The 27,496-nt window shown below is 46.0% G+C and overlaps 1 protein-coding gene across 1 annotated transcript; it reads right to left on the bottom strand.

Annotated features, from left to right (window-relative positions):
• Window positions 1–13,821: 13,821 nt before the first annotated feature.
• LOC120871885 (putative killer cell immunoglobulin-like receptor-like protein KIR3DX1) lies at window positions 13,822–25,323 on the bottom strand. The gene is made up of 9 exons (XM_040251884.1): window positions 25,195–25,323; window positions 25,017–25,052; window positions 23,575–23,853; window positions 22,392–22,691; window positions 16,753–17,046; window positions 15,758–15,808; window positions 14,910–15,032; window positions 14,150–14,202; window positions 13,822–14,038 (listed from the first exon to the last, which is right to left on the bottom strand). The coding sequence occupies exons 1-9, from the start codon at window positions 25,226–25,228 to the stop codon at window positions 13,883–13,885; spliced, it is 1,326 nt and encodes a 441-aa protein (XP_040107818.1). The 5' UTR covers window positions 25,229–25,323; the 3' UTR covers window positions 13,822–13,882.
• Between the last annotated feature and the right edge of the window lie 2,173 nt (window positions 25,324–27,496).

Genomic DNA, 27,496 nt, shown 5'->3' with positions numbered 1-27,496 from the left:
AGGCGACCACGGGGCCCTAGAGGACAAACAGGATGTTGTCCCTGGGGGGCTGCTGCCGTCCCTCAGGATTCCCACGGCGATGGACTCGCAGCAGGGGCCAACCCCTCCATGGACCCAGCTCTGATGTCTCCAAGCAGGGCTCAGGAGGCATCTCAGCCCAGACCTGAGGTCTCAGCTCTTTCTCTTTCTGCCCAGTCTGACTGCCTGCTCTAGAGGGTGGGGCCCAGGTTTTTGTCCTGAATCAGCCCTGGACAGTCTGGCTCCAACTAGGACTCATAAGTTTATTTTCCCAGTCCCCTCCAGAAATGGAATTTACTTCTCATCTTCAGTCAGTCCATAAATTATCTTTTTTTGGAAATTTTATTTATTAAAAAAAATTTTATTTTAATTTATTTTTAAATGTAAATTTATTTGTTTTAATTGGAGGTTAATTACTTTATAATATTGTATTGGTTGGTTTTTTTTTCCATTTACTTAGATTTTATTTGATTTTTTTCCCACACTGTTTCATCATCTTCTACACATAGATATGTACATATTGTGTTAGATTTATTGTTAGGTATTTCATTTTTGGTGCTATTGTAAATGGTATTTTTAAAAATTTCAGTTCTAAATACCTGAAACCAACATAATATGTTTTTTTCAACTTTACAATGTTGTATTGGTTTTGCTATACATCAACATGAATCCGCCATGGGTGTACACGTGTTCCCCATCCTGAGCCCCCCTCTCACACTTCCCTCCCCATACCATCGCTCTGGGTCATCTCAGTGCACCAGCCCCGAGCTTCCTGTATCTTGCATCAAACCTGGACTAGTGATTCGTTTCATATATGATATTATACATGTTTCAATGCCATTCTCTCAAATCATCCCACCCTCGCCCTCTCCCTCTGAGTCCAAAAGACTGTTCTATACATCTGTGTCTCTCTTGCTGTCTCGCATAGAGGGTTATCATTACCATCTTTCTAAATTCCATATATATGCGTTAGTATACTGTATTGGTGTTTTTCTTTCTGGCTTACTTCACTCTGTATAATAGGCTCCAGTTTCATCCATCTCATTAGAACAGATTCAAATGTATTCTTTTAAATGGCTGAGTAATAGTCCATTGTGTATATGTTCCACAGCTTTCTTATCCATTCGTTTGCTGATGGACATCTAGGTTGCTTCGATATCCTGGCTATTATAAACAGTGCTGTGATGAACATTGGGGTACACGTGTCCCTTTCAATTTTGGTTTCCTCAGTGTGTATGCCCAGCAGTGGGATTGCTAGGTCATAAGGCAGTTCTATTTCCAGTTTTGTAAGTAATCTCCACACTGTTCTGCATAGTGGCTATACTAGCTTGCATTCCCACCAACAGTGTAAGAGGGTTCCATTTTCCCCACAACTCTCCAGCATTTATTGCTTGTAGACTTTTGGATAGCAGCCATTCTGATATGAAATTTACTTCTCATCTTCGGTCAGTTCATAAATTATTGCAGAGCGCCTACTGTGTACCAGGCATTGGTGCCACACAGCAGAAATACACTCATGACTCAGGTAAACCAATCTTCTGTAGTTGGTTGAAGAATTCAGATTCTGCAGAATGTGGCATCAAATGCTAACATTCAAATATTTTTTAAAAGAAGATATATGAGGATAACTGGGGTTCATGTCTACAGTGTGAACATTAAGAAAAATGAAGATTATGACATCTGGTTCCTGCACCTAAAGGCCAAAAAAAAAAAAAAAAAGGATAATTGGGGAAAAAAATGGAAACAGTGACAGTAGCAACACAGGAGCCCCAGAATGTCTTCACTTTAAGTGATCCTGACATTTCTTGGTAAAAGAGTCCTTGGGTGGCTTAGTTCTAAGCCAGGAGAGACATCACACGCAGAGAGCTCAATGAGCAACTAAAGATCCAAGGAGCTTGATCTTCACCCCACTTGCCAGCTCAGTTCACACCAAGGTCCTCATGGTGTTCTCCTCTTCAGCCCTTTGCTTCATTGAGCCAAGCCACATTGTGCCACCAGCTGATAACTTAAAAGGCACAAGTTTCTCAAATCCTTGGCTTTGGTGAAAAGAAGAAAAAAAGACAAAACATGCAAATATTGATGGATGAGCACAACACATGCAAAGCCTCCCTGGGGCAAGTGATCTCTCTGCAGCCCTCAGTGATCTGGAGTGGAATGTCCAGTAGAATTCTCTGTGGTGATGGGATTTTTTAAACATCTGCTCTGTCCAGCACCATGGTACCTGGCCTCATGACACTACTGAGCACTTGAAATGTGGTGGGTGTGACTGAAGAACTGAATGCTTTACTTCATATACTTGTGAGTCATTGTCTGTACCACGTGGCTGGGTGAGTACTTTATCAGCCAGTGCGGATCCACACTGAAGGGGATCTTGTTGTCCTCTTTCTACCCTCCCTGGAACCCCAGCACCCTCAGGGCACATGGCTAGGAAAAGGCTGAGGTTCCTTTCCCGATGGCTCAGTGGTAAAGAATTCACCTGCCAATGCAAGAGACATGAAAGATGAGGTTCGATCCCTGGGTCTAGAAGATCCCCTTGAGAAGGGAATGGCAACGCACTTCAGGATCTTGACTGGAGGATCCCATGCACAGAGGGGCCTAGCGAGCTACACAGCACCCATGGGGTCACAAAGAGTCAAACATGACTGAATCGCCTCAGCACGCACACATGCAGCCTCATGTGGCAAGTGGCACCACACTGGATATCTCAAACAGAATATACTCCATCTTTCTTTGGCCAACATGCATTGCTTTGATTATTGTTTCATGGAAAGCATTTTTTTAAATATAGCAGTGTGCACAAGTCCATCTTAAACTTCCAATCTATCTCTCCCTCATCCTTCCCCTCTGTAACTCTACGTTTGTTCTCTAAGTCTACAAGTCTGTTTCTGTCTTGTAAACAAGTTCATTGTTGTAAACTATTACTGAACAGAGGTTTTTTTTAATTGGTTTTCTTTTATTTTAAACTGAATATTTTGAAGACTAAACTTGCGAATTTTTATGCTTTACTAGAATTTTCAAAAAAGCAGGATGATCATCGTAACCTACCCTGTATGTGCAATTGATTAGAATAACTTCTCCAAAAAGGTGAGATAGTTAATATAGAGTGTTAGAATAGCCAGGGGATTACTAAGAGATGGTGGGATTTTTGAAGAGGATCCTATAATTGTTGAACTCCACTGTTCACTGCTGGGCTGCTTTGGAGGAGGAGAAGGAGTGCCCACGGAGGAACCTCTTTAAAAAGAGATGTAGCTCTTCAATTTGTAACACTCTGTGTGCTCAAAGGATGGGGCCAGGTCAGGGTCAACATGGACTTGGTTTACATCAAATTCCTCATAGATACTGGTCTCAGCAAAGAGGTGCAAGGGGCTCAGGGGAGTGGGAGTGAATAGTCTCTCAGAGAGGGTCCTGTGGTTCAAGTGAGTGAATATCACACCCTCTGCTGATGGGTCCTGAGAGGAAGGAGATGTGAATGATGAAATGAGATGCGACTTTCGAAGGCTGGAGCATTGGGCATTGGAGGGGCTCAGGCTATGGCAAGGGTTTGGGCTGGAAGTATCCACCTCACCATTCACTGTTCTGTCTTCCTTGGGTGCTCCTTCCGTGATGGCAACATGTGCAAAAGGAAGAGAGTCAAGGCTCTTGGGGTGGGGGCGATTCTTCTAGAACTGCATATTTTGGTGGGGACATCAAAGCCAAAAAAAAGCACGGGTGTGTCCCAGGTTGCTGAGTCCGTCTACTGCACTAAGTTAAAAAAAAAAAATCCCAAACACATGCCCAGCCACTGACGGACTCTCTCAGGAGCCTGTGCAAACCCAGGGATCCCATCCGATGTCTTTTATTATGGATTATCCTCTGATGCATATCAGCAGATGCCCAAGATCATAAAGGGGAGAAGAACAGATGGCTGTGGTTGAAGGGAAGAACAGGGCTTAGAATGTGCCTGGTGGCCCAGGGATTAAGAGTCCACCTTCCAGTGCAGAGAGTGTGGGTTCTATCCCTGCTGGGAGAACTGAGATCCCACATACTTTGAAGCATCTAAGCCTTATGTGCTGCAACTGCTGAGCCTGTGAGCTCTGGAGCCTTGAATTGCATCACAGCACCACAGTGAGGATCCCACATGCTGCAGCTGAGACCTGATGCAGCTAAGAATAAATTAACACATATTTTCATAAAAGGAACAGGGTTCCATGGTTCTCTGGAAGATATCCATTCAGGGATTACAACAATGGAAATCAGTTTTTAACCTACAGGAACTGAAAACGCCATTTTCTGCTATGAGCCCACCTCCCCCTGGGTCAGATGATGCTGTGCTGCCCTTCTTCAAACTTACGATGTTGCAAAGAACACCAGTGACAGTTTGGTTCTTCATACTTATTTATGCATAATTGCTGGGGTCCAGCCCCCACAGGATCCAGGGGCACCCTCAGGAGAAATGGTTCAGTGAAGAGAATGATTTAGAGAGAGAGAGACAAAGAAAGAATGTTGCAGATAAGAAAATAGAGGAGTGAAAGAGGCTGATATTCCTTGGTTTACACAGAAAGCCAATAAAGCTCTAAGACAAGGGACTTGCTCTGTTCATGTAGGCCACAGGCGCCCTCCTGTTCTCCCAAGGGAGTGAAGATGCAGAGCACCTTCCCGTTCAGGTCTTAGAAGCCCAGGCAGGAAAGTGAACGCAGAGAGCCTCTATGCTCCAAGGGATCAGCCTGAAAAAGACAGTAAGGGAGAGAAAGAAAGAAAGACACGGGGTGACCAAGCTTCTTCGGTGAGCAAGGCCCATAACTTTATTTTCAAAAGGGACTTTTATACCTTGACTTGTACATAGAGGGAAATGAAAGACGCAAAGTCATACAGAGTCAGCCCAAACATTACATCTATTTTGTCTTTATCTAAACCAGGATTTTTTCTGCATATCTTTCCCATAAACAATGCTGTGTGCATTATCTTCTGGCCTTGGAGGCCTGTGGACATTTTATGACCCTCTTTCGATTAAGGCTGCTCAAGCAGAAAACTTATTTTCCCTTGAAATGTTTTTTCTTTATATTTCTAATCTATGTCAGCCTCAGAAAGTATTAAACAGAGTTACATTTCTCAAGGAGCAAAGGTGCAGTGAGTTACAAGAAAGAACCAACTAGCTCAAATGTCTGATGTGGTTAATTTCAAGGCTACACTTGTTTTTCTTACATTCCAACTGTTAACTAATGCACTCCCATGTGTACAGTGGATAAGAGATATGGGAACTTAGCAGCAAGCATTGGCTCAACAGTGAAATCCTACACCAGCATTACTCTAATAGTTTTTAACTCTTTGAAAGGCTCTATATTTTTAGAGAATGTTTTAGGCTTCCCATGCCTCTCACAGTTGGGAGGCTGTGAATAATCACATGTGTACCTGCAACAGTCTGGATAAACCTGTCAGACAAGCTAGAATGATAACAGAGGGGGTTTGAATTGAAATATTCCTATAATGTCCAAGAGACTTATTAGCTAGAGCCCTAAGTTTGATTTTCTCCAGACAAAGGTGGTCAGGGATAGCCCAGTGTTAACGTCAGAAAAGTCGGTGACAGGCACAATATAGTAAGACAGACAGATTCTGGTTTTGGGGTAGATGCTTGAGCAGGTCTAGGGAGTCTCTCGAATCCTGATCTGCCTATGTCTGTCAGGTCTTCTCCGCATGACCTTTGTCATGGTTGGGATCTCCTGAGATGGCTCCTGGCATGTAACCAGTGACAGACAAGAACATGAGGAAGATGCTGGTATAGATGAAGGCTACAGAGAGCCTGAGGAGAAGGTGCAGCTGGCTGGAGTGGCCTTGAAGAAGCCGTGCTTCTGCTAAAAGCCAATGGAAGGTTTGGATATCCATTGCATACACCCTGCCCTACACACAGGAGTTATTGTATCCTGTGTCAAACTGTGTCAGCAGCTCTCAACCTGATCAGTATGGTCTCCACTTCCCCGGAGGCACCAAAGCATCCAGGAGAGATGCTAGCAGTCGATGAAGCAAAGAGGCAATGCAAGACCAGCAACAGTCTGAAACCAGGTCCCTCGGGCACCGATGCAGTTTTTCTCTGCTGCTCGTATGTCAAGGCATGGTGCGTTTGCATGAATGGGGACTGCTTTAATCGTCTAAATATATTTCCCAATCCATCCACATAGACCTGGAATGGATTCCTCAAGAAGACACGACACTTCTATTTCTGAACTGTGGAATGTTTAGTTCATAAACACTAGCAGAGGAAGAGCACATATTGAAGGTGCTCCCTAAAATCCTCCACTTGTCCCCCCATCCTTCCCCAAAGATGCTGGTGGAGGAAGGGTGAGCAGCTCCCTCAAGCATGGGTTCAAGTCACTCTGTCTCGCTTTGTTCAATGTAGACATTCCCAGTCCCAGAGAATCAGAAACTCAATGCCACTTCTGGTTCTAATACAGACCATGATCTCAAATGCTGACATGACAGGGACTTTGAGGAGCCCAAAGTCACAGAGCTGGGAGGTGGTAGAACCAACACTCAAACAGGAACCCTCTGTCTTCTGAGAAATTTGCTGAGATAGGAGACCGTCTTGCTTGCCTTCTGTGGTGTGGGGATGCATGGTTGACGGGCAAGTACTTGTAGTGGATCCTAGGGGAGAAAAGGCAGAAGGGGTGAACAGTAACTTTCCTCACCCCACCATAGGAGGACTCTTGTTTCTGGAACATCAACCTCCTACCTGTCCTTGAGACTGTCATCCCACAGAGCACTGATGGGGCAGGGGTGGGGTTCTGGTCCCTCCTGGGGAAAGCATTGCATAGACCCTCTATACTGGAGAAGAGATGGTGTAAGGAGGCAGGAAAGATATGCCTGGCGATGAAAGACAGCTGTAATCAAGAGACATTCTGTCTGCTCCAGGAATGAGTATCTATGCTCCTTAATTGAAAAATCACCTGTATGTCAGGGGTCCTTCTGGGAAAACATTAAGAGCAAGGGGCCGATGCAATCTCGGATCCTCCTGAATGCACCCAGATTCTCCTCCTCCTGGGTCTACCCTGACCCTTTTCTTTATTTGCCTTGATTACAGGACTCTTATGTGGAGCATCCATACAGGAAGTGGAAGAGGGTTGAGATGCCATCTACCATCTGTCTTCCTCTCTAGTATTCATTGCCTCTGTTTCTCCAGAAGCCCTAAGGTCGCCTGACACCAGCACAGAGCCCTTGAGATAGAGCTCAGTGATATAGTAAGATATTATGGAAAAAGCCAAACTGCCTTTTTGGCCACTGCAATGTGATTTAGTGTATTGTAAAGCATGGGACTCTTCATGGGGTTCTGGAGTCAGGAATACTGTAGTGAGTTGCCATTTCCTCCACCAGGGGACCACGTGTGGTCAGAATCTTCACTATGACCCGTCAGGCTCGGGTGGCCCTGCATGACATGGCTCATAGTTTCATTGATTACACAAACCCCTTCACCACGACAAGGTGAGATCCATGAAGGGGAGAATGTGAAGGACAGAGGAGTCTGTCGTGCTGCAGTCCACAGGGTTGCAAAGAGTTAGACACAGCTTAGCGACTGAACAGGAAAACAAAGTATGGGCCAGGAAGAGGTTCCTCACCTGTGACAAGAACAGTGGGTTTCTGGAGTCTGACCACGAGTAGGCAGAGCGAGTGAAGGAGCTATAGCACCTGTAGACCCCGCTGTGGGCTGAGGTCCCAGGATCCAGAGGGAACTCTGCCGGGTGTGCTCCGCCAGGGCCCCGCCCTCCAGCTAGCGGGCACCCAAGGTTCCCGCCCTCCCTGAGCAGATGGAACGGGTCAAAGGCTCTCTCGGGGCTGCAGACCAAGGTCACGTTCTCCCATGGTCTCACCACGGGGCTCCCCTCGGCTAAGAGAGAGGGTTTTTTGGACAGAACTGGAAGGAGGAGAGGCAGTTGTGTGAGACAGGTTCTTCCCGAATCCTGTGTCCTTCACCCCTGAACTGAAAATTCACACCCGTGCTTCAACGCTCTCGCTCTCACTCCCGCTCCCGCTCCCGCTCCCGCTCCCGCTCCTGCTCCCGCGCTCTTATTCTCCCCTGTCTCTCTCCTACTTTCTCTGTCTAGGTCTCTTAAATTGCCTCCCTCCTCATTTTTTTTCCTTCTTGTATTTTTTTTAACTCTCTCTACCTCTCCTTGGATTGGTTGATTTGATCTGTCTTCTTTCATTCTGAGGCTCTCATTCTCCACTTCGTCTCTATCTTTCAGCATTATTCATTATTCTACTATCTGTCTATATATCCATCCATCATTCCACCCTCTATCTACCTTTCTTTGGGTGTAGCTCTCTACCTATTTTATCATCCATGTATATGTTCATCCATCACATTACCTGCCTATCTATCATCTATTTCCACTTCCATGACTTCCTCTGCTTCTCGGTCTCCCTGGCTCTTTTGTAATCCCTATCATCCACCCCTACATCACCATTGTTCTCAATCTTTGCACCCATCCACCCTCCCTAGTCTCTTATTTTTAGGGCTTCTCTGTCCATTCCCTTCTTTCTCGTTAATTCTCTATCCCTTTTTCTTTCTATTTACCTTTATTTTTTCAATGTTTTTCCCACTGCCCCCAGTCCCTCTGGCTTATTTTCTGTGTGCAAACAGCAAGTGTTTTTCTGCCTCTGCTTTTCGTTGACTGTGTTCTCTCTGATTCCATCTCTCTGTGGGCTTTGACCTCCATAATCTTACAATGTTTGGTGTGAAGTTGCACGTGGGCCTGAGCATACAGCATGAGAACCTATGAAACACACAACATACAGGAGCTGGCGTTTGGCTCCGTCACCAGGGACCTTGGTGTCCTGGGGCACAGTGTGGCTCAACCACCTGGAATGAAGCCACATCTGAATGAACACAGTATCTGTGTGTCACCTGGGGCATGAGGCCTAGGGCTCCTGGGGAAACAGCCTGAGACAGACCAACCTGGTCATGAAGTCCTGCATAGATACATGGTGTATCCTTGAGTTCTTTGAGTAGAGAAGAGAGTGTAGAGTTGAAATGGAAGCCAGGCTCCTAAACTGCTTCTGGTCTTTGAACAAAGGGAGGAAGGGCACCCTCTCTGCTACCTGCCCTTCTGTCTGTGTCTCTCACTTCACTCTTTATCTCCACCTCTGAGTTCCTCTGTCCCTGACCCTGCCTCTGTCTCTTCTGTCATAACAGGTGGTCTGTACTTGTTTCTCCTCTTTCTTTGTCTGTTGGATGCAACTCTCACCAAGTCGGTTTCTCTCCATGGAAAGCACCTTTCTCTCGTCTCCCACACCACCACCTGGGTCTTCCACATCCTGCTACATCCAGTCTGTATGCCAGCTCTTGACATTCTTACCTGTGATCACCATGTCCAGAGGGTCACCGAGGGGCTGACCACTCAGAGTGGGAGAGATCGAAAGCACAGAAACACCTGTACGAAAACCACCTCGTCTCAAGGTCATCTGCTTACCAGCCTTAGTTCCACATGTAGTTTCATTTCCCTTGGAATGGGATATAGCAATCATAGATTTGGGGTTGTAGGATGCGGGCATCATGGGGTGCCATCATTCTGCCCACTGCAGGACCCAATTTTCTCTATTAAATAGCGTTTTATCTAGAATGCCTGGAGCACTTCCTGTCATTATGACTGGACCCTGACTCACACTCCCACCAGAAATCTCTGGGGTCCGGGAGACTGGGACAATGGGTGGCCTCTCTAGACAAGAGCTCTCTGACCTGTGACCACAGTCTCCAGGGGTTGCTGGGTGCTGACCACACGGGGGGAGGTGACTGTAGTGACCATGATGCCTGGTGGTCCCCGCATGTGCTTCAGTCACAGGCCCACGAGGAAGTCCTTCCAGAATATGACGCCTGGTGGTCCCCGTGTGTGCTTCACTCAGAGGGCCACGAGGAAGACCTTCCAGAATATGATGGCTGGTGGTCCCTGCATGTGCTTCTGTCATGGCCCACGAGGAAGTCCTTCCAGAATATGGCGCCTGGTGGTCCCCACATGTGCTTCACTCACAGGCCCATAAGGAAGTCCTTCCAGAATGATGCCTGGTGGTCCCCGCGTGTGCTTCAGTCACGGGCCCATGAGGAAGTCCTTCCAGAATATGACGCCTGGTGGTCCCCACGTGTGCTTTAGTCATGGGGCCACAAGGAAGTCCTTCCAGAACATCACGGCCTGGAGCTCAGGGACATTGGTTCTGTCACCCTTGTGCAGCCTGAACCTGTCAAATCCGAGAGGGGAGTGACCAGAGAGTCACATGCTGTCCTTGAGGAATCCCAGGGCTTGGCCAGGCTGACAGGGAGGCCTTGTAGTGATCACCTGGGGGAAAAGAATGCATGGTTTACAGTAGAAAATGGGAAACCCTTCCCCTCGCTGGGCTCAGATAACCCACCCCTTTCCCACATCTCTAAGGCTCCTTTTCAAACCAGGGGAACCCATGCTGCATGGAGATTCCCACACCACAGAGGCATAGCACACCCTACACGAAAAATATCTGCTGAGAATTTTGAGCATGTGTGTGTGCTCAGCCGTGTCTGACCCTTGTGACCCAGTGGACTGTAGCCTGCCAGGCTCCTCTCTCAATGGGGATTGTCCAGGCAAGAATACTGAAGTGGGTTGCCATTTCCTTCTCCAGGGGATCTTCCAACCCCAGGATTGAACCCCCATCTTCTGCAACCACTGCATTGCAGGCAGGTTCTTCACCACTGAGCTACCCAGGAAGCCTGAGAATGTTGAGCAAGTGTCAACTAAGAGATTCTTCCTGGATGTTGATGATGAAAAATTTGTTTTATAAAACAAGACGGAGTAGACACCCAGAGAAAGAACAACCTGTATGAGTGAAATGATGTCAGCTCACATGAGAAACACAGGACATGATGGAGTCTGTGGTAGAACCTTCTGGAATCTCAGGGGGCAGGGCATAGGTTCTCCCCTTCTTCTGAATGGAGGCCAGCAGCAGCAGTTCTCTGCAATGCCTATCCATGGAGCTGCTGGAGAGCTGGAGCCATCACCTTGTCCTCCAAGGGTCTTTTGTCCCTGGCCCTGCTGCCTTCCCTCAGTCTACACATAACACCAGTCCCTCCCAGTCACCCCAGCTCTGAGCATCACAGTCTCCTGTAGGTGCCCATAGGGCCTGGCTCAGCAGAGGGAAAAGTGTCTGGGGAGGGTCTCTGGACCAGAATTGGGGGCTAGATTTCCCTGAAAGTGTTAGTAAACAAGTCGTGTCTGATTCTTTGTGGGCCCATGGGCTATAGCCCACCAGACTCCTGTATCCATGGAATTGTCCAGGCAAGAATACTGGGTTGTTTGCCATTTCCTTCTCCAGGGGATCTTCCTAACCCAGGGATCAAACCCAGGTCTCCCTCGCTACAGGCAGACTCTCTACCATCAAAGCCACCCAGGCCTCCCATTTTCTACTTCCAAAACACTCACCCTTATATAGTTATGACTTCCCATGGTTGACCATCACCCTACCTTCTGTACCATCTCCCCTCTTATTTTAGGAGAGTCTTACTTGAGGTGGATGGCAACCACGGTTTGAGGGAAAGACTCACCCTCTTGTGCCCAGATGCTCTGGGTCAAGAAGAACCCTGGAAAGAAAGACTCGTGATGGAAGATCCTTCTCATGTCAAACCTGGCCTTCTACTCCCCCAGCCCGTTCTATAGGCCTCATTTGCAAGGACGGTGCCCAGCCTTGATGAACCCAAACATTAAGATCCACTTCGCCCTAATGGAGGCAGGGCTCTCTGTTAAGGTGGATCCAGCCCTCCGGGTCAATATTTGCACCAGGCTTTGTTCCATTCCAGGACTCAAGACATGCCAGGCTGACGATGGTGGACAGCATGGCGCTGCTTCTCCTGAGCAGGAGGCAGGAGCTCAGCAGACCTGAAGAATACACAGGATGTTATGATGACGCCCAAACTAACATCGTGTGCAAGCTGATCACAGGACGGACAGGTGACTCACACAGGCTCCTCTTACCTTAAAAAAGGCAGAGTGTGGGGGCCCCGGCTAAGGGAGGAATTGGGCTTCCTGGAAAATTTTAAGGCCAGTTTTGTCTCTTCAGATTGTTTAACAAACTTGAACCACAACCTCTGACCCAACCTACCTTTGGCTACGTTTTCAAGTTTACTAAAAATGTATGCTGCAATATCTAATCTGCCATGACTTTGAGGCACTGAATTGTTTTCTGTTTTCATTCTTCATATGATTTTCATAGAATTTCTTATTTCATTCCTATATTAAAAACTTTCCAAGCATTATATTTTATCTTTAATGTTCAACCATTTCTATGACATCTACAGTAAAACGGTCTTTATGGAAAATGCTAATTTCATGATTTTTTTAATGTATTGTATATTGTATATCCTATATTGTATTTTCTTTTCTATGTATGCACGGCCAAGTTCCTTGAACATGAAGCAATTTTTAATAATTTATGTATAGTTGGCTTACAATATTATATTAGTTAGAGGTGTATTACATAGTGATTCAGTATTTTCAGAGATTACACACAATACATAATTTATAAACTATTGACTATATTCCCTGTGCTGGACATTATAACCCTGTGAGTTATTTATTTTATAAATGGTTGTTGGTGTTTCTTAATCCAGTCTACATACTTTGCTGCCCCTCACCCCCACCCCCTCTCCTCTCCCCTCTCCCCTCTGGTAACCATTAGTTGTTCTTTGAATCTGTGGGTCTGATTCTCTTTTGTTATATTTGTTCATCTATTTTTATTTTCTTAACACTTATTATTGTTTATCTGGATGCATCAGATCTGAGATGTGGAACGTGGTATCCTTTTAGTTGTAGCTTGTGGGATCTAGTTCCCTGACCAGGGATTGAACCTGGAGCCCTTGCATTGTGAACCCAGAGTCTTAGTCACTGGACCATCAAGGAAATCACTATTTTGATTTTTAGATTCCACATATAAGTGAAAACACAGCATTTCTTTTTCCCTGTCTGACTTATTTCACTAAGCACAATGCCCTCCAAGTCAATCCATGTTCTCAAAAGTCAGGACTTTGTTCTTTTTAAAAAGCTGAGGGGGGCTTCCCTGGAGGCTCAGTGGTGCAGAATCCACCTGACATCACAAGAAACATGAGAGACCTGGGTTCGATGGGCCGAGAAGATCCCCTGGAGAAGGGAAGGGAAACCGATTCCAGGATTCTTGCCTGGAGAATCCCATGCACACAGGAGTCTGGGCGGCTATAGTCCATGGGTTGCAAGAGTCGGAGATTACTGAGTTGACTTAGCATGCATGTATTCAGCCTCATATGGTTAGTGGCACCACACTGGCTACATCAGAGTATACTTCATCTTTTTATTTTGCCAACTAGCATTATTATTTTTTCATGGAAAGCATTTTATTTTAAATATAGCAGGGTTCACATGTCAATCCCAAACTCCCCTCTATCTGTCCCACCACTCTTCCCCTCTGGTAACTCTACGTTTGTTCTCTAAGTCTACAAGTCTGTTTCAGCCTGTAAATAAGTTTACCCTTGTAAAATGTTACTGAAGAGGGGTTTTCTTTTATTGGTTTTATTTTAAACTGAATAATTTGAAGAATCAACTGGCAAATTTTTTATGCTTTATTAGAATTGTAGAAAAAGTAGGGTGATCATGATAAGCTACCTAGTATGAGCGATTGATTATAGCATCTCCCCAAGCAGTGACATAGTTACAATAGAGTCTTGGAATAGCCAGGAGATTATTAAGAGGGGGTGGGATTTTGAAGACGATACTATAATTCTTGGACTCCACTCCTCAATTCAGAGCTGCTGGGCTGCTTGGAGGAGAAGGAGTGTCCACGAAAACCTCTTTAACAAGAGATCTAGGTCCTTGATTTGTAACACTCTGTGTGCTCAGAGGATGGGGACAGGTCAGGGCTCAGCATGGTCTTGGTTTATGTTGAATTCCTCATAGATAATGGGCTCGGCAGAGGGGTGCATGGGCCTCAGGGAAGCAGGAGTGGAACGTCTCTTGGAGAGGGTCCTGAGGTCCAAGTGAGCATATATCACGTCTTGTGCTGCAGAGTCCTGAGAGGAGAAAGGTGAGAATGATGGACTGAGACGTGATCTTCGAAGGCTGGGCCACTGGGCATTGGAGGGGCTCAGACTATGGCAAAGGTTTGGGCTGGGAGGACTCACCTCACTGTTCACTGTTCTGTCTTCCATGGGCTCTCCTTCCATGATGGCAACATCTGTGAATGGAAGAGAGTCAAGGCTCTTCAGGGTGGATGCAGTTATTCCAGACCACCATAACTTGATAGTTACATCAAAGTTAGAAAAAAAGCAGGGGTTGCTGAGCCTGTCTTTTCCACTAAATGAAACCAAACAAAACATTCCATATACAAGCCCAGACATTCATGGACTGTCTTAGGAACCTATGCAAACACACGGACCCATCCTATGTCTTCCGTTGTTGACCAAGCACTTCTACATATCAGCAGAGTCCCAAGATCATGTAGGACAGAAAAATGGATGGCTGTAGTTGAAGGGAAGAACAGGGCTTGGAATGTCCCTGGTGGCCCAGGGATTAAGAGTCAACCTTCCAGTTCAGGGAGCGTGGGTTCTATCCCTGGTGGGAGAACTGAGATCCCACATGCCTTGAAGCAACTATCCTTAATGCTGCAACTGTTGAGCCCATGAGCTCTGCAGTCTTGAACTGCACCCCAGCTCCACAGTGAGGATTTCCCATGCTGCAGCCAAGACTTGATGTGGCCAAGAATAAATCAATACATATTTTCATAAAAAGAATAGGGTTCATTGGGTCTCTGGAAGATGTTCCATCAGGGATTACAAAAACGGAAATCAGTTTTTAACCCTCAGGAAGTGAAAATGCCATTCTCTGCTATGAGCCCACCTCCCCATGGGTCAGATGATGCTGAGCTCGCCTCTTCAGACTTACGATTTGGGGTAGAACACCAGTGACAGACTAGAGCAGCGAGGAAGATGCTGGTAGCGGTGAAGGCTATGGAGAGCCCAAGAACAATGTACCACGTGCTGGAGTGTTCCTGAGGAAGCCGTGTTTCTGCCAACAAGCAAAAGAAAGGTCTGGGTATTTGTTGCACATGCTGTGCCCCTACACACTTGATTTATTGTATCCTTGCGTCAAACTGTCAGTATCTATCAACCTGATCAGTTATGGTCTCCACTTCCCAGGAGGTACCAAAGCATCCAGGAGAGATGCTACCAGTGGATAAAGTAAAGAGGCTGTGCAACACTAGCAGACGTCTGAACCAAGGTCCCCCGGCACGGATGCAGTTTTTCCTGCTGCCCTGTATGACAGGCATGGTGTTTCTGGTTGAATGTGACCCTTTAATGCACAGTACATTGCCCCCTCCATCCATATAGACCTGGAATGGAATCCTCAAGAAGATATGACACTTATTTCTGACCTCTGGAATGCTTAGTTCACAAAACACTAACAGAGGAATAACACATATTGAAGGTGCTCCCTAAAATTCTCCTCTTGCCCCGCCACGCTTTCCCAAAGATCTTGGTGGAGGAAGGGTGAGCATCTCCCTTAACCATGGGGTTAGGTCACTCTGACCCACTTTGTTAATTTAGAAATTCCCAGTCACAGAGCATGAGAAGCCCACCCTGGTTCCGGGCAGAACACAGTCTCAAGTGCTGTACTGACAGGGACATTGAGGAGTCCAAAGCCACAAAGCTGGGAGGTGGAAGAGCCAACACTCACACAGGAACCCTCTGTCTTCTCAGAAATTTGCTGAGATAGGAGACCATCTTGCTTACCTTCTGTGGTGTGTGGATCCATGGTTGATGAGCAAGTACTTGTAGTGGATCCTAGGGGAAAAAATTCAGAAGGGGTGAACAAGAACCTTCCTCATACTCACTGAATGAGGACATGGTCATCCCTCAGAGCACTGATGGGTTGGGGGGGAGGGCTTCTGGTCCCTCCCCGTGAAAGCAGTGAGTAGACCCTCCATCCTGGAGAAGAAATGGTGGAAGGAGGTGGGAAGGATATGCCTGGTGGTGAAAGACAGCTGTAAGCTAGAGACATCCTCTCTGCTCTGGGAATGAGTGTCTATGCTCCTTAATTGAGAATCACTTGTATGTCAGAGCTGCTTCTGGGAGAACATTAAGAGCAAGGGGCCAAGGCAATCTCTGATCTTCCCAAATCAGCCCAGCCTCTCCTCCTCCTGGCTCTACCCTGACCCTATTCTTTATTTGCCTGGATAGACAGGACTCTGCTGTGGAGCATCCATACAGGAGGTGGAAGAGGGTTGAGATGCCATCTACCATCTCTCTTCTCTGATTCTCTGGTTCTAGTCTCATTGTCTCCATTTCTCCAGAAATGCTATGGTTCCCTTGACACCAACACGGAGCCCTTGAGATAGAGCTCATGATACAGTAAGATGTTATGCAAAAACCCAAATGGACTTTTTTCCCAGTGCAATCTCATCTACTATAATGTAAAGCACGGGACTCTTCATCAGTTTTCACTGCAAGAGTGCTGGAGTGGGTTGCCATTTCCTCCTCCAGGGGACCACCTTTAGTCAGAACTCTTCACTATGACCCATCTGTCTTGAGTGGCCCTGCACAACTGGCTCATAGCTTTACTGAGGTATGAAGGCCCCTTCACCACTACAAGGCTGTGATCCATGAGGAGGAGATAGTGAAGGACAGAGGAGTCTGTCGTGCTGCAGTCCATGGGGTCGCAAAGAGTTGGAAACAGCATAGCAACTGAATAGGAACAACAAAGCATGGACCAGGAAGAGGATCCTCACCTGTGACAGACAGGAACAGCGGGTCGCTGGAGTCTGACCACGAGTAGGGAGAGTGAGAGAAGGAGCCGTAGCACCTGTAGACCCTGCTGTGGGCTGGGGTCCCAGGACCCAGATGGAACTCTGCCTGGAGTGCTCTGCCCCGCCCTCCAGCCTGCCAGTGCCCAAGGTTCCCCTGCTCGCTGAGCAGATGGAACTGATCAAAGGCGCTCTCAGAGCTGCAGACCAAGGTCATGTTCTCCCCTGACCTCAACGCGGGGCCCCCCTGGGCTGAGAGAGAGGGTTTCCTGGACCGACCTGGAAGGAAGAGACCTTGATCTCAGAGCACAAAGTAACTCGTGTCCTAAATAGAGGACTAAAGCCCGACCTGTGCAACAAGAGAAGCACTGCAATAAGAAGGCTGCCCATGCCAGGAGAGAAAGACCCACAGTAAGGGATACTTGTCCGAGGGATAATTTCAGAAATAACTTTGAAAATGGAGTGTCACTTAAAATCCTTTGACACAAACTAATAATTTTTAAAATGGATTGTCATTTAATGTCCTTTTTAAAAGAAAGAGTATATGTATATATATGTATAACTGAACCTCTCTGTTGTACAATAGGAACTAACAACATCTGAAATCAACTAGACTTCAACAAACATAAATAAAAAATAAAATTAAAAAATTAAACATGTGTGGTTCTCTTGAAATAAATGGAAGTTACTAACTACTGCTGGGATGATCATAAAACATGGCATTGACCCAGAAGAAGAGATTATGGAGTGGAAATTGCCAGAATCTCATTTTATCTTTGACCATCTCATTCTTGAGAGCGTGTTCAGGGCTGCCATGCCCACCCCCAGGGGCTGGAGGGACTCCTCAGTGGGAGGGTTGGAGGGACCACCCCCCCTCTTTGTGCAGAAGGACTCGTTAAACCAAGGACCTGAGCAAATTCAGGGTGTCGACCTCCATCTCAATCAACCAGGGGCTGGACTGCAGGGCGTCTGGTACCACATGTGCTGCTGACAGAGGAAGGCAGCTCTGACATGAAAGCAAGAAACCAACCCCTTAAGCAAAAATCACTGGCTTCCTGAGTGGGGAATTTCCGGTGTCCCTGCTCTGGTACATCTTTCTCCATGGGTCATTCTTTCACGTTCTCGCTCCTTCACTCTGTCACCAGCTGTGTCTTCCCCTTAGCACACGCCAGGGACTCTGTTCTCTTCTCCCTTCCATGTTCGCACCTCCTCTCTCTGCTTTGTTCCCTCTCTCGAGTTTGTAAGTGTCTCTGCACGCCTGTCATTTTCTCCCGGTATTGATGCTGGACTGGACACCAGACCTGTGACACAGAGACCAGAAGGGACTGGTCTGGCCACACTCACCTGTGATGATGATGTCCACGGGGTCGCTGGAGGCTGACCACACATAGGGGGAGTGTCTGAGAGAGCCGTAGCATCTGTAGGTGCCTGCACTCGCCAAAGTCATGGGGCCAATGATGAAGTCAGCTGGGCCATCCCCACCAGTGAATGTCTCTCCACATCTCTCGAACTGCCCTGTGCTGCTTGTTTTGTGCAGGAAAAATTTGTCAAGCAGCATCGATGAGTGACAGCGGAGGGTCACATTCTTTCCCGCATGCACGAGGGAGCCTGGGTGGACTGAGATGGAGGGTTTTGGGAACACACCTAGGAGAAAAGCGCTTTTGAGCTTCAGTGAATCACCCCACATCAGCAATTCCCCTGACATCTGAAGGTGTGAAAAACCTCCTCATGAAGCAGCAAAGCCAATTGCCCTTCTTGTCTGTTCTGTTGCATTTTTTTGGCCTTGTCCTCGTGCTCTGGCTCATGCTTTTCTGTTCTCTTTGCTCAAGACCTCCAGCCTCCTCTGTGTTTATTCTAAGCTCTTTAGCTGTTGGATCTGCTCTCAGCTTCATGCATGCATACTCAGTCCCTTCAGTTGTGTCTGACTCTGTGGAGCCCCATGGACTGTAGCCCTCCATGCTCCTCTGTCCATGGGATTCTCCAGTTGAGAATACTGGAGTGGGTTGCAGTGCTCTTAACTTCATCCCATCCCTACTATGCATGGTGGGGGCCTGGGGTGGGTCTGCTTCTCTGGTAGAATACATACCAGGCATAATACATACCCTGTCTCCCTTCACACTCATCTCCTAGAATGTGGGTGATGATTGGCAGGAGATTGGGAAGCAGATGGAGAAAAAAGTGAACACTTCCCCATCTGTGATCCCCACTTCATGCCTCTGGAGACATTCCTGGGCTGACTTGGTCTTAACTGGGACCCTAGCTCCTATATACGGGATTACAGCTCCCTATTGGCTGGCAGGAGAGAAAGACCCACAGTAATGGATACACAGTACAGGGAAAAATTCAGAAATAATTTTTAATATGGGGTGTCATTTAAAATCCAATTAAAAATTATTTTTTAATGGAGTGTCCTTTAACATCATATTTTTAAATCTGCCTCCACAACTGAGATTTAAAAAAATTTTTAATATAAATTCATTTATTTTAATTGGAGGCTAATTACTTTACAATATTGTATTCGTTTTGCCATACATCAACATGAATCCGCCATGGGCGTACACATGTTCCCCATCCTGAACCCCCCTCCCACCTCCTTCCCCATACCATCCCAATGGACATCCCAGTGCACCAGCCCCGAGCATCCTGTATCATGCATTGAACCTGGACCGGCGATTTGTTTCACATATGATATTATACATGTTTCAATGCCATTCTCTCAAATCATCCCACCCTCCCCTTCTCCCACAGAGTTCAAAAGACTGTTCTATACATCTGGGTCTCTTTTGCTGTCTCACATACAGGGTTATCATTACCATCTTTCTAAATTCCTTATATATGCATTAGTATACAGTATTGGTGTTTTTCTTTCTGGCTTACTTCACTCTGTAAAAAGGTTCCCGTTTCATCCACCTCGTTAGAACTGATTCAAATGTATTCTTTTTAATGGCTGAGTAATACTCCATTGTGTATATGTACCACAACTTTCTTATCCATTCATTTGCTGATTGACATCTAGGTTGCTTCCATGTTCTGGCTATTATAAACAGTGCTGTGATGAATATTGGGGTACACATGTCTCTTTCAAATTTTCTTTCCTCGGTGTGTATGCCCAGCAGTGGGATTCCTGGGTCATAAGGCAGTTCTATTTCCAGTTTTTAAAGGAATCTCCACCCTGTTCTCCCTAAAGTCAGGAACAAAACAAGGGTGCCCAATTTTAGCACTACTATTCAACATAGTTTTGGAATTTTTGGCCACAGCAGTCAGAACAGAAATAGAAATAAAAGAATCCACATTGGGAAAGAAGTAAAACTCTCACTGTTTGCAGATGACACGATCCTCTACATAGAAAACCCTAAAAACTCCACCAGAAAATTACTAGAGCCAATCAAGGAATATAGTAAAGTTGCAGGATATAAAATCAACACACAGAAATCCCTTGCATTCCTATACACTAATAATGAGAAAATAGAGAAATTAAGGAAACAATTCCATTCACCATTGCAATGAAAAGAATAAAATACTTAGCAATATATCTACCTAAAGAAACAAAACACCTATGTAGAGAAAACTATAAAACACTGGTGAAAAAAAATCAAAGAGGACACAAATAGATGGAGAAATATACCATGCTCATGGATCAGAAGAATCAATATAGTGAAAATGAGTATACTAACCAAAGCAATCTATAGATTCAATGCAATTCCTATCAAGCTATCAAGGGTATTTTTCACAGAGCAAGAAGAAATAGTTTCACAATTTGTATGGAAATACAAAAAAACTCGAATAGCCAAAGCAATCTTGAGAAAGAAGAATGGAACTGGAGGAAGCAACCTGCCTGACTTCAGGCTTTACTACAAAGCCACAGTCATCAAGACAGTATGGTACTGGCACAAAGACAGAAATATACATCAATGGAACAAAATAAAAAGCCCAGAGATAAATCCACACACCTATGCACACCTTATCTTTGACAAAGGAGGCAAGAATATACAATGGAGAAAAGACAATCTCTTTAACAAGTGGTGCTGGGAAAACTGGTCAACCACTTGTAAAAGAATGAAACTAGAACACTTTCTAACACCATTCACAAAAATAAACTCAAAATGGATTAAAGATCTAAAGGTAAGACCAGAAATATAAATCTCTTAGAGGAGAACATAGGCAAAACACTCTCTGACATAAATCACAGCAGGATCCTCTATGACCATCTCCCAGATTATTGGGGAACATAGGCAAAACACTCTCCGACATAAATCACAGCAGGATTCTCTATGACCCACCTCCCAGAATATTGGAAATAAAAGCAAAAATAAACAAATGGGACCTAATTAAAATTAAAAGTTTCTGCACAACGAAGGAAACTGTAAGCAAGGTGAAAAGACAGCCTTCAGAATGGGAGAAAATAATAGCAAAGGAAGCAACTGACAAAGAATTAACCTCAAAAATGTACAAGCAACTCCTGCAGCTCAATTCCAGAAAAATAAACAACTCAATAAAAAAATGGGCCAAAGAACTAAACAGACATTTCTCAGAGAAGACATACAGATGGCTAGCAACCACATGAAAAGATGTTCAACATCACTTATTCTCAGAGAAGTGCAAATCAAAACCACAATGAGGAACCATTTCATGCAGTCAGAATGACTGCTATCCAAAAGTCTACAGGCAATAAATGCTGGAGAGGGTGTGAAGAAAAGGGAACCCTGTTACACTGTTGGTGGAAATGCAAACTAGTAATATCCTTTTTTAAAAAACCCAATACAATATTGTAAAGTAATTAGCCAAAATAAATAAATTCAAATTTTAAAAAAAGAATATACGTATATGAATAGCTGAACCATTCTGTTGTACAACAGGAATTAACAACATCTTAAATCAACCAAACTTCAACAAAAATCAAAAAGAAAATATAGATTTAAAAAATCAACCAGATTGGGCTGCTCTTGAAAAACGTAACATACTAACTACTGTTGGGACCATCAGAAAACATGGTATTGACCCAGAAGCAGACGTTATGGAGTGGAAATTGCCAGAATCTCATTCGATCTTTGATCACCTCATTCTTGAGGGAGTGTTCAGTGCTGCCCTGTCCGACCCCAGGGGCTGGACGTGACTCCTTAGTGGGAGGGTTGGAGGGACCACTCCCCCCTCTTTGTGCAGAAGGATACGTTAAACCACAAGGCTGAGCAACTTCAGGGTGTCAACCTCCATCTCGATCACCCAGGGGCCAGACTGCAGGGGGGCCAGTACCACAGTGTGCTGCTGACAGAGGAAGGGAGCTCTGACATGAAAGCGGGAAACCAACCCCTTAACCACCCATCAGTGGCTGCCTGAGCAGGGCACTGCCCGCATCCCTGAGCTGGTACATTTTTCTCCATTGGTCATTCTTTCACATTCTTGTTCCTTCCCTCTGTCACCGGCTGTGTCTTCCCCTTAGCACATGGCAAGGACTCTGTTCTCTTTTCCCTTCTGCTTTCACACCTCCTCTGTCTCTGGTTTGTTCCCTCTCCCTAGTTTGTGAGTGTCTCTGCACGCCGGTCATTCTCTCCCAGTACTGATGCTAGACTGGACACCAGACTTTCTGTGACACAGAGAGCAGAAGGCACTGGTCTGGCCACACTCACCTGATATGATGATGTCCACGGGGTCACTGGGAGCTGACCACACATAGGGGGAGTGGCTGAAAGAGCCGTAGCATCTGTAGGTGCCTGCACTCGCCAAAGTCATGGGGCCAATGGAGAAGTCAGCTGGGGCATGCCCACCAGTGAGCATCTGTCCACGTCTCTGGAAATTCCCTGTGCTATTTTCTAGGTGCAGGATAAACTTGTCAAACGACGGCAGTGACTGACAGCGGAGGGTCACATTCTCTCCCACACGCATGAGGTAGCTGGGGTGAGCTGAGATGGAGGGTTTTGTGAACACACCTAGGAGCAAAGAGCTTCTGAGCTTCAGTGAGTCATCCCACCTCAGCGCTTCCCCTGATATCTGAAGGTGGGGAAAATGTCCCCGTGAACCATCAAAGCCAATTACCCTTCCTGTCTGTTCTGTTGCATTTTCTTTAGCCTTGTTCTCGGGCTCTGGCTCATGCTTTTCTGTTTCTCTTTGCTCAAGACCTCCAGCCTCCTCTGTGTTTATTCTAAGCTCTTTAGCTGTTGGATCTGCTCTCAGCTTCTTGCATGCATACTCAGACACTTCAGTCCTGTCCAACTCTGCAACCACATGAACCATAGCCTGCCAGGCTCCTCTGCCTGGATTCTCCAGGCAAGAATACTGGAGTGGGTTGCCATGCTCTCAGCTTCATCCTGTCCCTAATATGTGTGGTGGGGAGCTGGGTGGTTCTGATGATGCATTCCCTGGCTCCTTTCACACTAATCTAGAATGTGGGTGATGACTGGCAGGAGATAGGAAAGGAGATAGAGAAAAAAGGGAATATTTCCCTATCTATGACCCCCACATCATGCCTCTGGAGACATCCCGGGGACTTCTCCCTGGGGCTCCAGCTTCTTCACATGGGATTACAGCTCCCTACTGGGTGGCAGGTGCTGGATCATGGTCGTTCCCCATCCTCCCTGGTGGCAGGCAGCAGCAGGATCCTGTCTAACTAATGCCTAGGGACGCTCATCCTTCCTTTGCCAGAGCACCCCATCTATTCAACACCCTGAGTTTAAACTCTCAGAATGGGTTCTCTTTCCTGGTACATTCCTGGCTGGATATCCTGAGTAAATCTTGGACCACGTAAGGAACTTGGATCTAGGATGGGATTGCCTGCATAGATGGCTGTCCCGGGATGGGCTGGACCCCTCCTACCTGTGACCACAATCTGCAGGGGGTCACTGTGTTTGAGCAACACAGGAAGAGACCTGGAGAATCCGGAACATGTGTAGGACCCAGCATGTTCTCTGGTCACTGGGCCAAGGGTAAAGGTGTTGAAATGATTTCCATGGAGCTCGGTCAAACTGGCCCCATCTGTTTTGAACAGTCTGAATCTCTTACGTGGAGAACGGAAGTGACAGTGAAGAGTCACAGTGTGTCCTAAGGGAACCGTGGGGCTTGGCCAGGCTGACAAAGAGGGCTTGTCATATTCACCTAGGAGAGAGGGAGTCACAGGTTTTGAGAGGAAAATAGGAATGGTCCCCTCTCCCCACTGGTCTTGTTGGAGTGCTTCCCCTTCAATTCTTCCAAGGCACCAACCCTAAAGTGTACCATCCTGATACTCAAGGACACCTGGGGCTTCGGGACAGACAGACACAGTCAACCCAGGACAGACATCACGGAGATTCTAAGAATATGATTCTCAGCAGTGATTCTGATCAGGAGAAGAACAACTCCTTGCGTTGACAAAATGTTGAAAAGTCTCTCAAACCACAAAACACTGAGGATTCCTGGGTGGTCTGGTCGTTAGGACACAGCACTTTCTCTGCCAAGAGCCCGGGTTGAACCCCTAATCATGGAACTGAGATCCTGCATGCTGTACGATGCAGGCAAAAGAAACACCACCAAAAAACTGATGCATGGAAAAGAAGTGAGAGGGCTTCCCTGTTGGATCTGTTGTAGCTCACATGGTAAAGAAACTTCCTGCAGTGCTGAAGAGCAGGGTTCAGTCCCCAGGTAGGGAAGATCCCCTGGAGAAGGAAATGGCAACCCCGTCCAGTATTCTTGCCTGGAGAATCCCATGGACAGAGGAGCCTGGTGAGTTACAGTTCGTGGGGTCACAAAGTGTCTGACATGAGTGAGCGACTAACAGTAACAGAGGTAACAAGTGAAAAGGCCACTTGACTGAAAAGAAGGAAATAAAGCTTGATGCTGGCTCCTTTGTTAGCTAACCAACATCAAATGTGTGACAAGGTCCAGGTGGCCCTGCCTGAGGAGCAGACCCTTCCCTGGGTTCAGGTCCAGTGGGCTTCCTGCAGATCCTGTTGATAAGGGCCAGCTGGACATGCCATGAGCCAGCTTGTAGGGAACGTCTGTGGGCTGCAGCCCCTTACTCCCCTCTCATGATAGAAATGGCACTCACTGGGCCTAGCTCCCAGCTCCCAGACTTCATACTGTGGCTTCAGGTGCAGAGTCCAGAGCTGGGCTAACCTCTGGAGAGAGTGAAGATGAGTATCAAGGCCAATAGGAAGGACTGGAATCCACAGGGCATGCGGCTCTCACTGTACTGACATGGGTCTCACCCTGGCCCCCAGTGTCATCTGCATCAGCCCCAACTGCTCTGTTCAACAGAGAAATAAGGGATGGGGAGGACTCACCCACAGCTTCCCAGGTCCTCAGACTCACACAGAATCCTAAAAGGAAAAACACGTCACAGATGGCTTGTCCCGATGGACCCCACACTCTTTGCACCCTCATGCAGGGAACCTGGTCAGCGGTGTGAGGACCCCCCGATTTCCACCATAACCCTCTCCAACCGTGTCTTTCTGGACTCACCGAGACTCAGGAGGCTGAGGAGTGTGGGGCACATGGCTCTGCTTCTGTGAGACAGGAGGCAGAACTGAGCAAAGCTGACAGAGTCACAGGATGCGGAAGCGGTCAGTGTTGTTGGTACAGTCAGCCTGGCTCAGGTCACATGGGAAGATGGCCAGCCTCTTCTCACGTCAGGGATGGAAGTCTGACCTGAGCCGCATCGTCACTTTTGTTTCCCTAAACACTGCAAACCTAAGAGGATTCGAACAGATCTTGCTGCCTTTAGGAAGTACTAACTGTGCTTCAGTATATACCATGCAGGATGCTTTTCCCACGCTCATGATAAATCTCATTCACCTTAACTCTTCACAGAAGAGAAACCACATGTTCCCACCTCGTATGTCAGGCTCAGTGCAGGTTGCCAATTAAAGATTCATTAATAAAGACTTTGATTCTGAGAGGACCAGACATGCATATTATGGCTCTTTGAAAATATGAAAAAATTCTGCATTGTAACATATGTGATTAAGGAACTAACTGTGTTAGTTTCAGGTGTACAGCAAAGTGACTCAGTTACACATATACATGCATCTGCTGCTTTTCAAATTCTTTCCTCTCTTAGATAGTTACAGAACATTAGGTAGAATTCTCTGTTTCATACAGTAGGTCCTTGTGGTCATGCATTTTTAATATAGCCTTGTATATATGTCAGTACCAAACTTACAATATAACCTCCCCCTGACATATCCCTCCTGGTAACCGTAAGTTCCTTATTTGTGAGTCTGTTTTGTAAATAAGTTCATTTTCTTCGATGTCACAAATAAGCAATATCATGTGATATTTATCTTTCTCTGACTCTTCTTCATCTGAAATTATTTCGTGACTGTGAGTGGAAACTTTGCAGACACAACACTCTCTGTCTCTCTCTCTTCCTCCCTTTCCAATCCAAGGACCACACATGTACACAAAGATAACGTGTGTAAAGGTGACTGTGGTGTTTTTTTGGAAGGGGAATTTGTACTGCCTGAAAAAGTGGACCACATTGCTTCCTAGATACCCTGCTGCTGCTGCTGCTGCTGCTGCTGCTGCTGCTGCTAAGTCACTTCAGTTGTGTCCGACTCTGTGCGATCCCATAGACGGCAGCCCACCAGGCTCCTCCATCCCTGGGATTCTCAGATGAACACAAAATATGTCAAGTAGAGACTTCCAAGCTCCAGAATGCTTGAGTGAGGGGCGTGTCCGCAACAATCAACTCCAAACTGCGACAAAATGGCCCAGCTGTTTCAGGAGGTTAAGGGCAGACATATACCCAGTTCAGCTGTTGTTCATAGACAGGAACGAACCTCAGTAAGGGCAGTGATTCCACACCATTTGCTGGGGGTGGGGGTCGTTAACATTAGTGATGCTCCCTAAGTAATAAATCTGGTCTCCTCTTGATCATTATGTATGTAATGGAGTAACAGAACAGTCACCCTTCTTACAATGTCCTTTTATTTACTTAATATCATGTTTCAGAATTGATCTGTATTCTTTGTCATTTCAGTTTGTGCATTTTTACTGCCATATAATGTTTCATTGCAGATATTTAAACCACAAATTTTTAAAAATTAAAAAATTTATTGAAGTATAGTTCATTTCTGCCGTACAGCAAATTGATTCATCTCTACATATATCTTCTTTTCCATTATGACTTATGGCAAGATACTGAATATAAATCCCTGTGCCATACTGTGGGACCTCATTCTTTATCAAATCTATGTATAAATAGGCTTCATCTGCTCATCCCAAGCCTCCAGACATCCCTCCTTGGCAAGCACAAGCTTGTTCTGTATGTTTGTGAGTCTCTTCCTGTTTCACTGATATGTTCCTTTTAGATTCCACATACTGGTGATATCACATGAAAATTGTCTTTCTCTTTCTGTCTACTTCCATTAATATGTTAATCTCCAGGTCCATCCATGCTGCTGCAAATGGCATGATTTCATTCTTAAAATGTCTCAGTGGTGTTCATTCTCTGTGTGTATAAGCATATACATCTTCTTTATCCATTCACCTCTCGATGGACAATTAGGCTGTTCCCATGTCTTGGCTATTATAAGTTTTGCTGCTATGAACATAGGGGTACACCAAACTTTTCAAGGTATAGTTTTTTTTCCAGATATATGCTCAGGACTGGAATTGTTGGATCATATGGAAACTCTGTTTTTCCTTTTTTTGAGGAACTTCCATACTGTTTTCCACAGTGGCTGCACCAGTTTACACTCCCCCAACAGTGTAAGAGGGATTCCCTCTTCTCCACACCCTCTCCAGCATCTATTATTCATCA

This window comes from Oryx dammah, unplaced genomic scaffold (genome assembly GCF_014754425.2).
Source record: "Oryx dammah isolate SB20612 unplaced genomic scaffold, SCBI_Odam_1.1 HiC_scaffold_13, whole genome shotgun sequence".
Lineage (NCBI taxonomy): Eukaryota > Metazoa > Chordata > Mammalia > Artiodactyla > Bovidae > Oryx > Oryx dammah.
This window is presented reverse-complemented; position numbering and strand designations above follow the sequence as displayed.

Bases quoted from the DNA above. Each gene is read 5' to 3' on its own strand.
- LOC120871885 (XM_040251884.1), bottom strand. From the start codon at position 25,228: ATGTGCCCCACACTCCTCAGCCTCCTGAGTCTCG. The intron at 23,854-25,016 runs GTGAGTCCTCCC...CCTCTCTCCTAG, and splicing joins GAGGACCTGGGAAGCTGTGG to GTGAATATGACAAGCCCTCT. The intron at 15,809-16,752 runs GTGAGGATCCTC...TTTTTCCCCTAG, and splicing joins GCTGTTCCTGTCTGTCACAG to GATCCACTACAAGTACTTGC.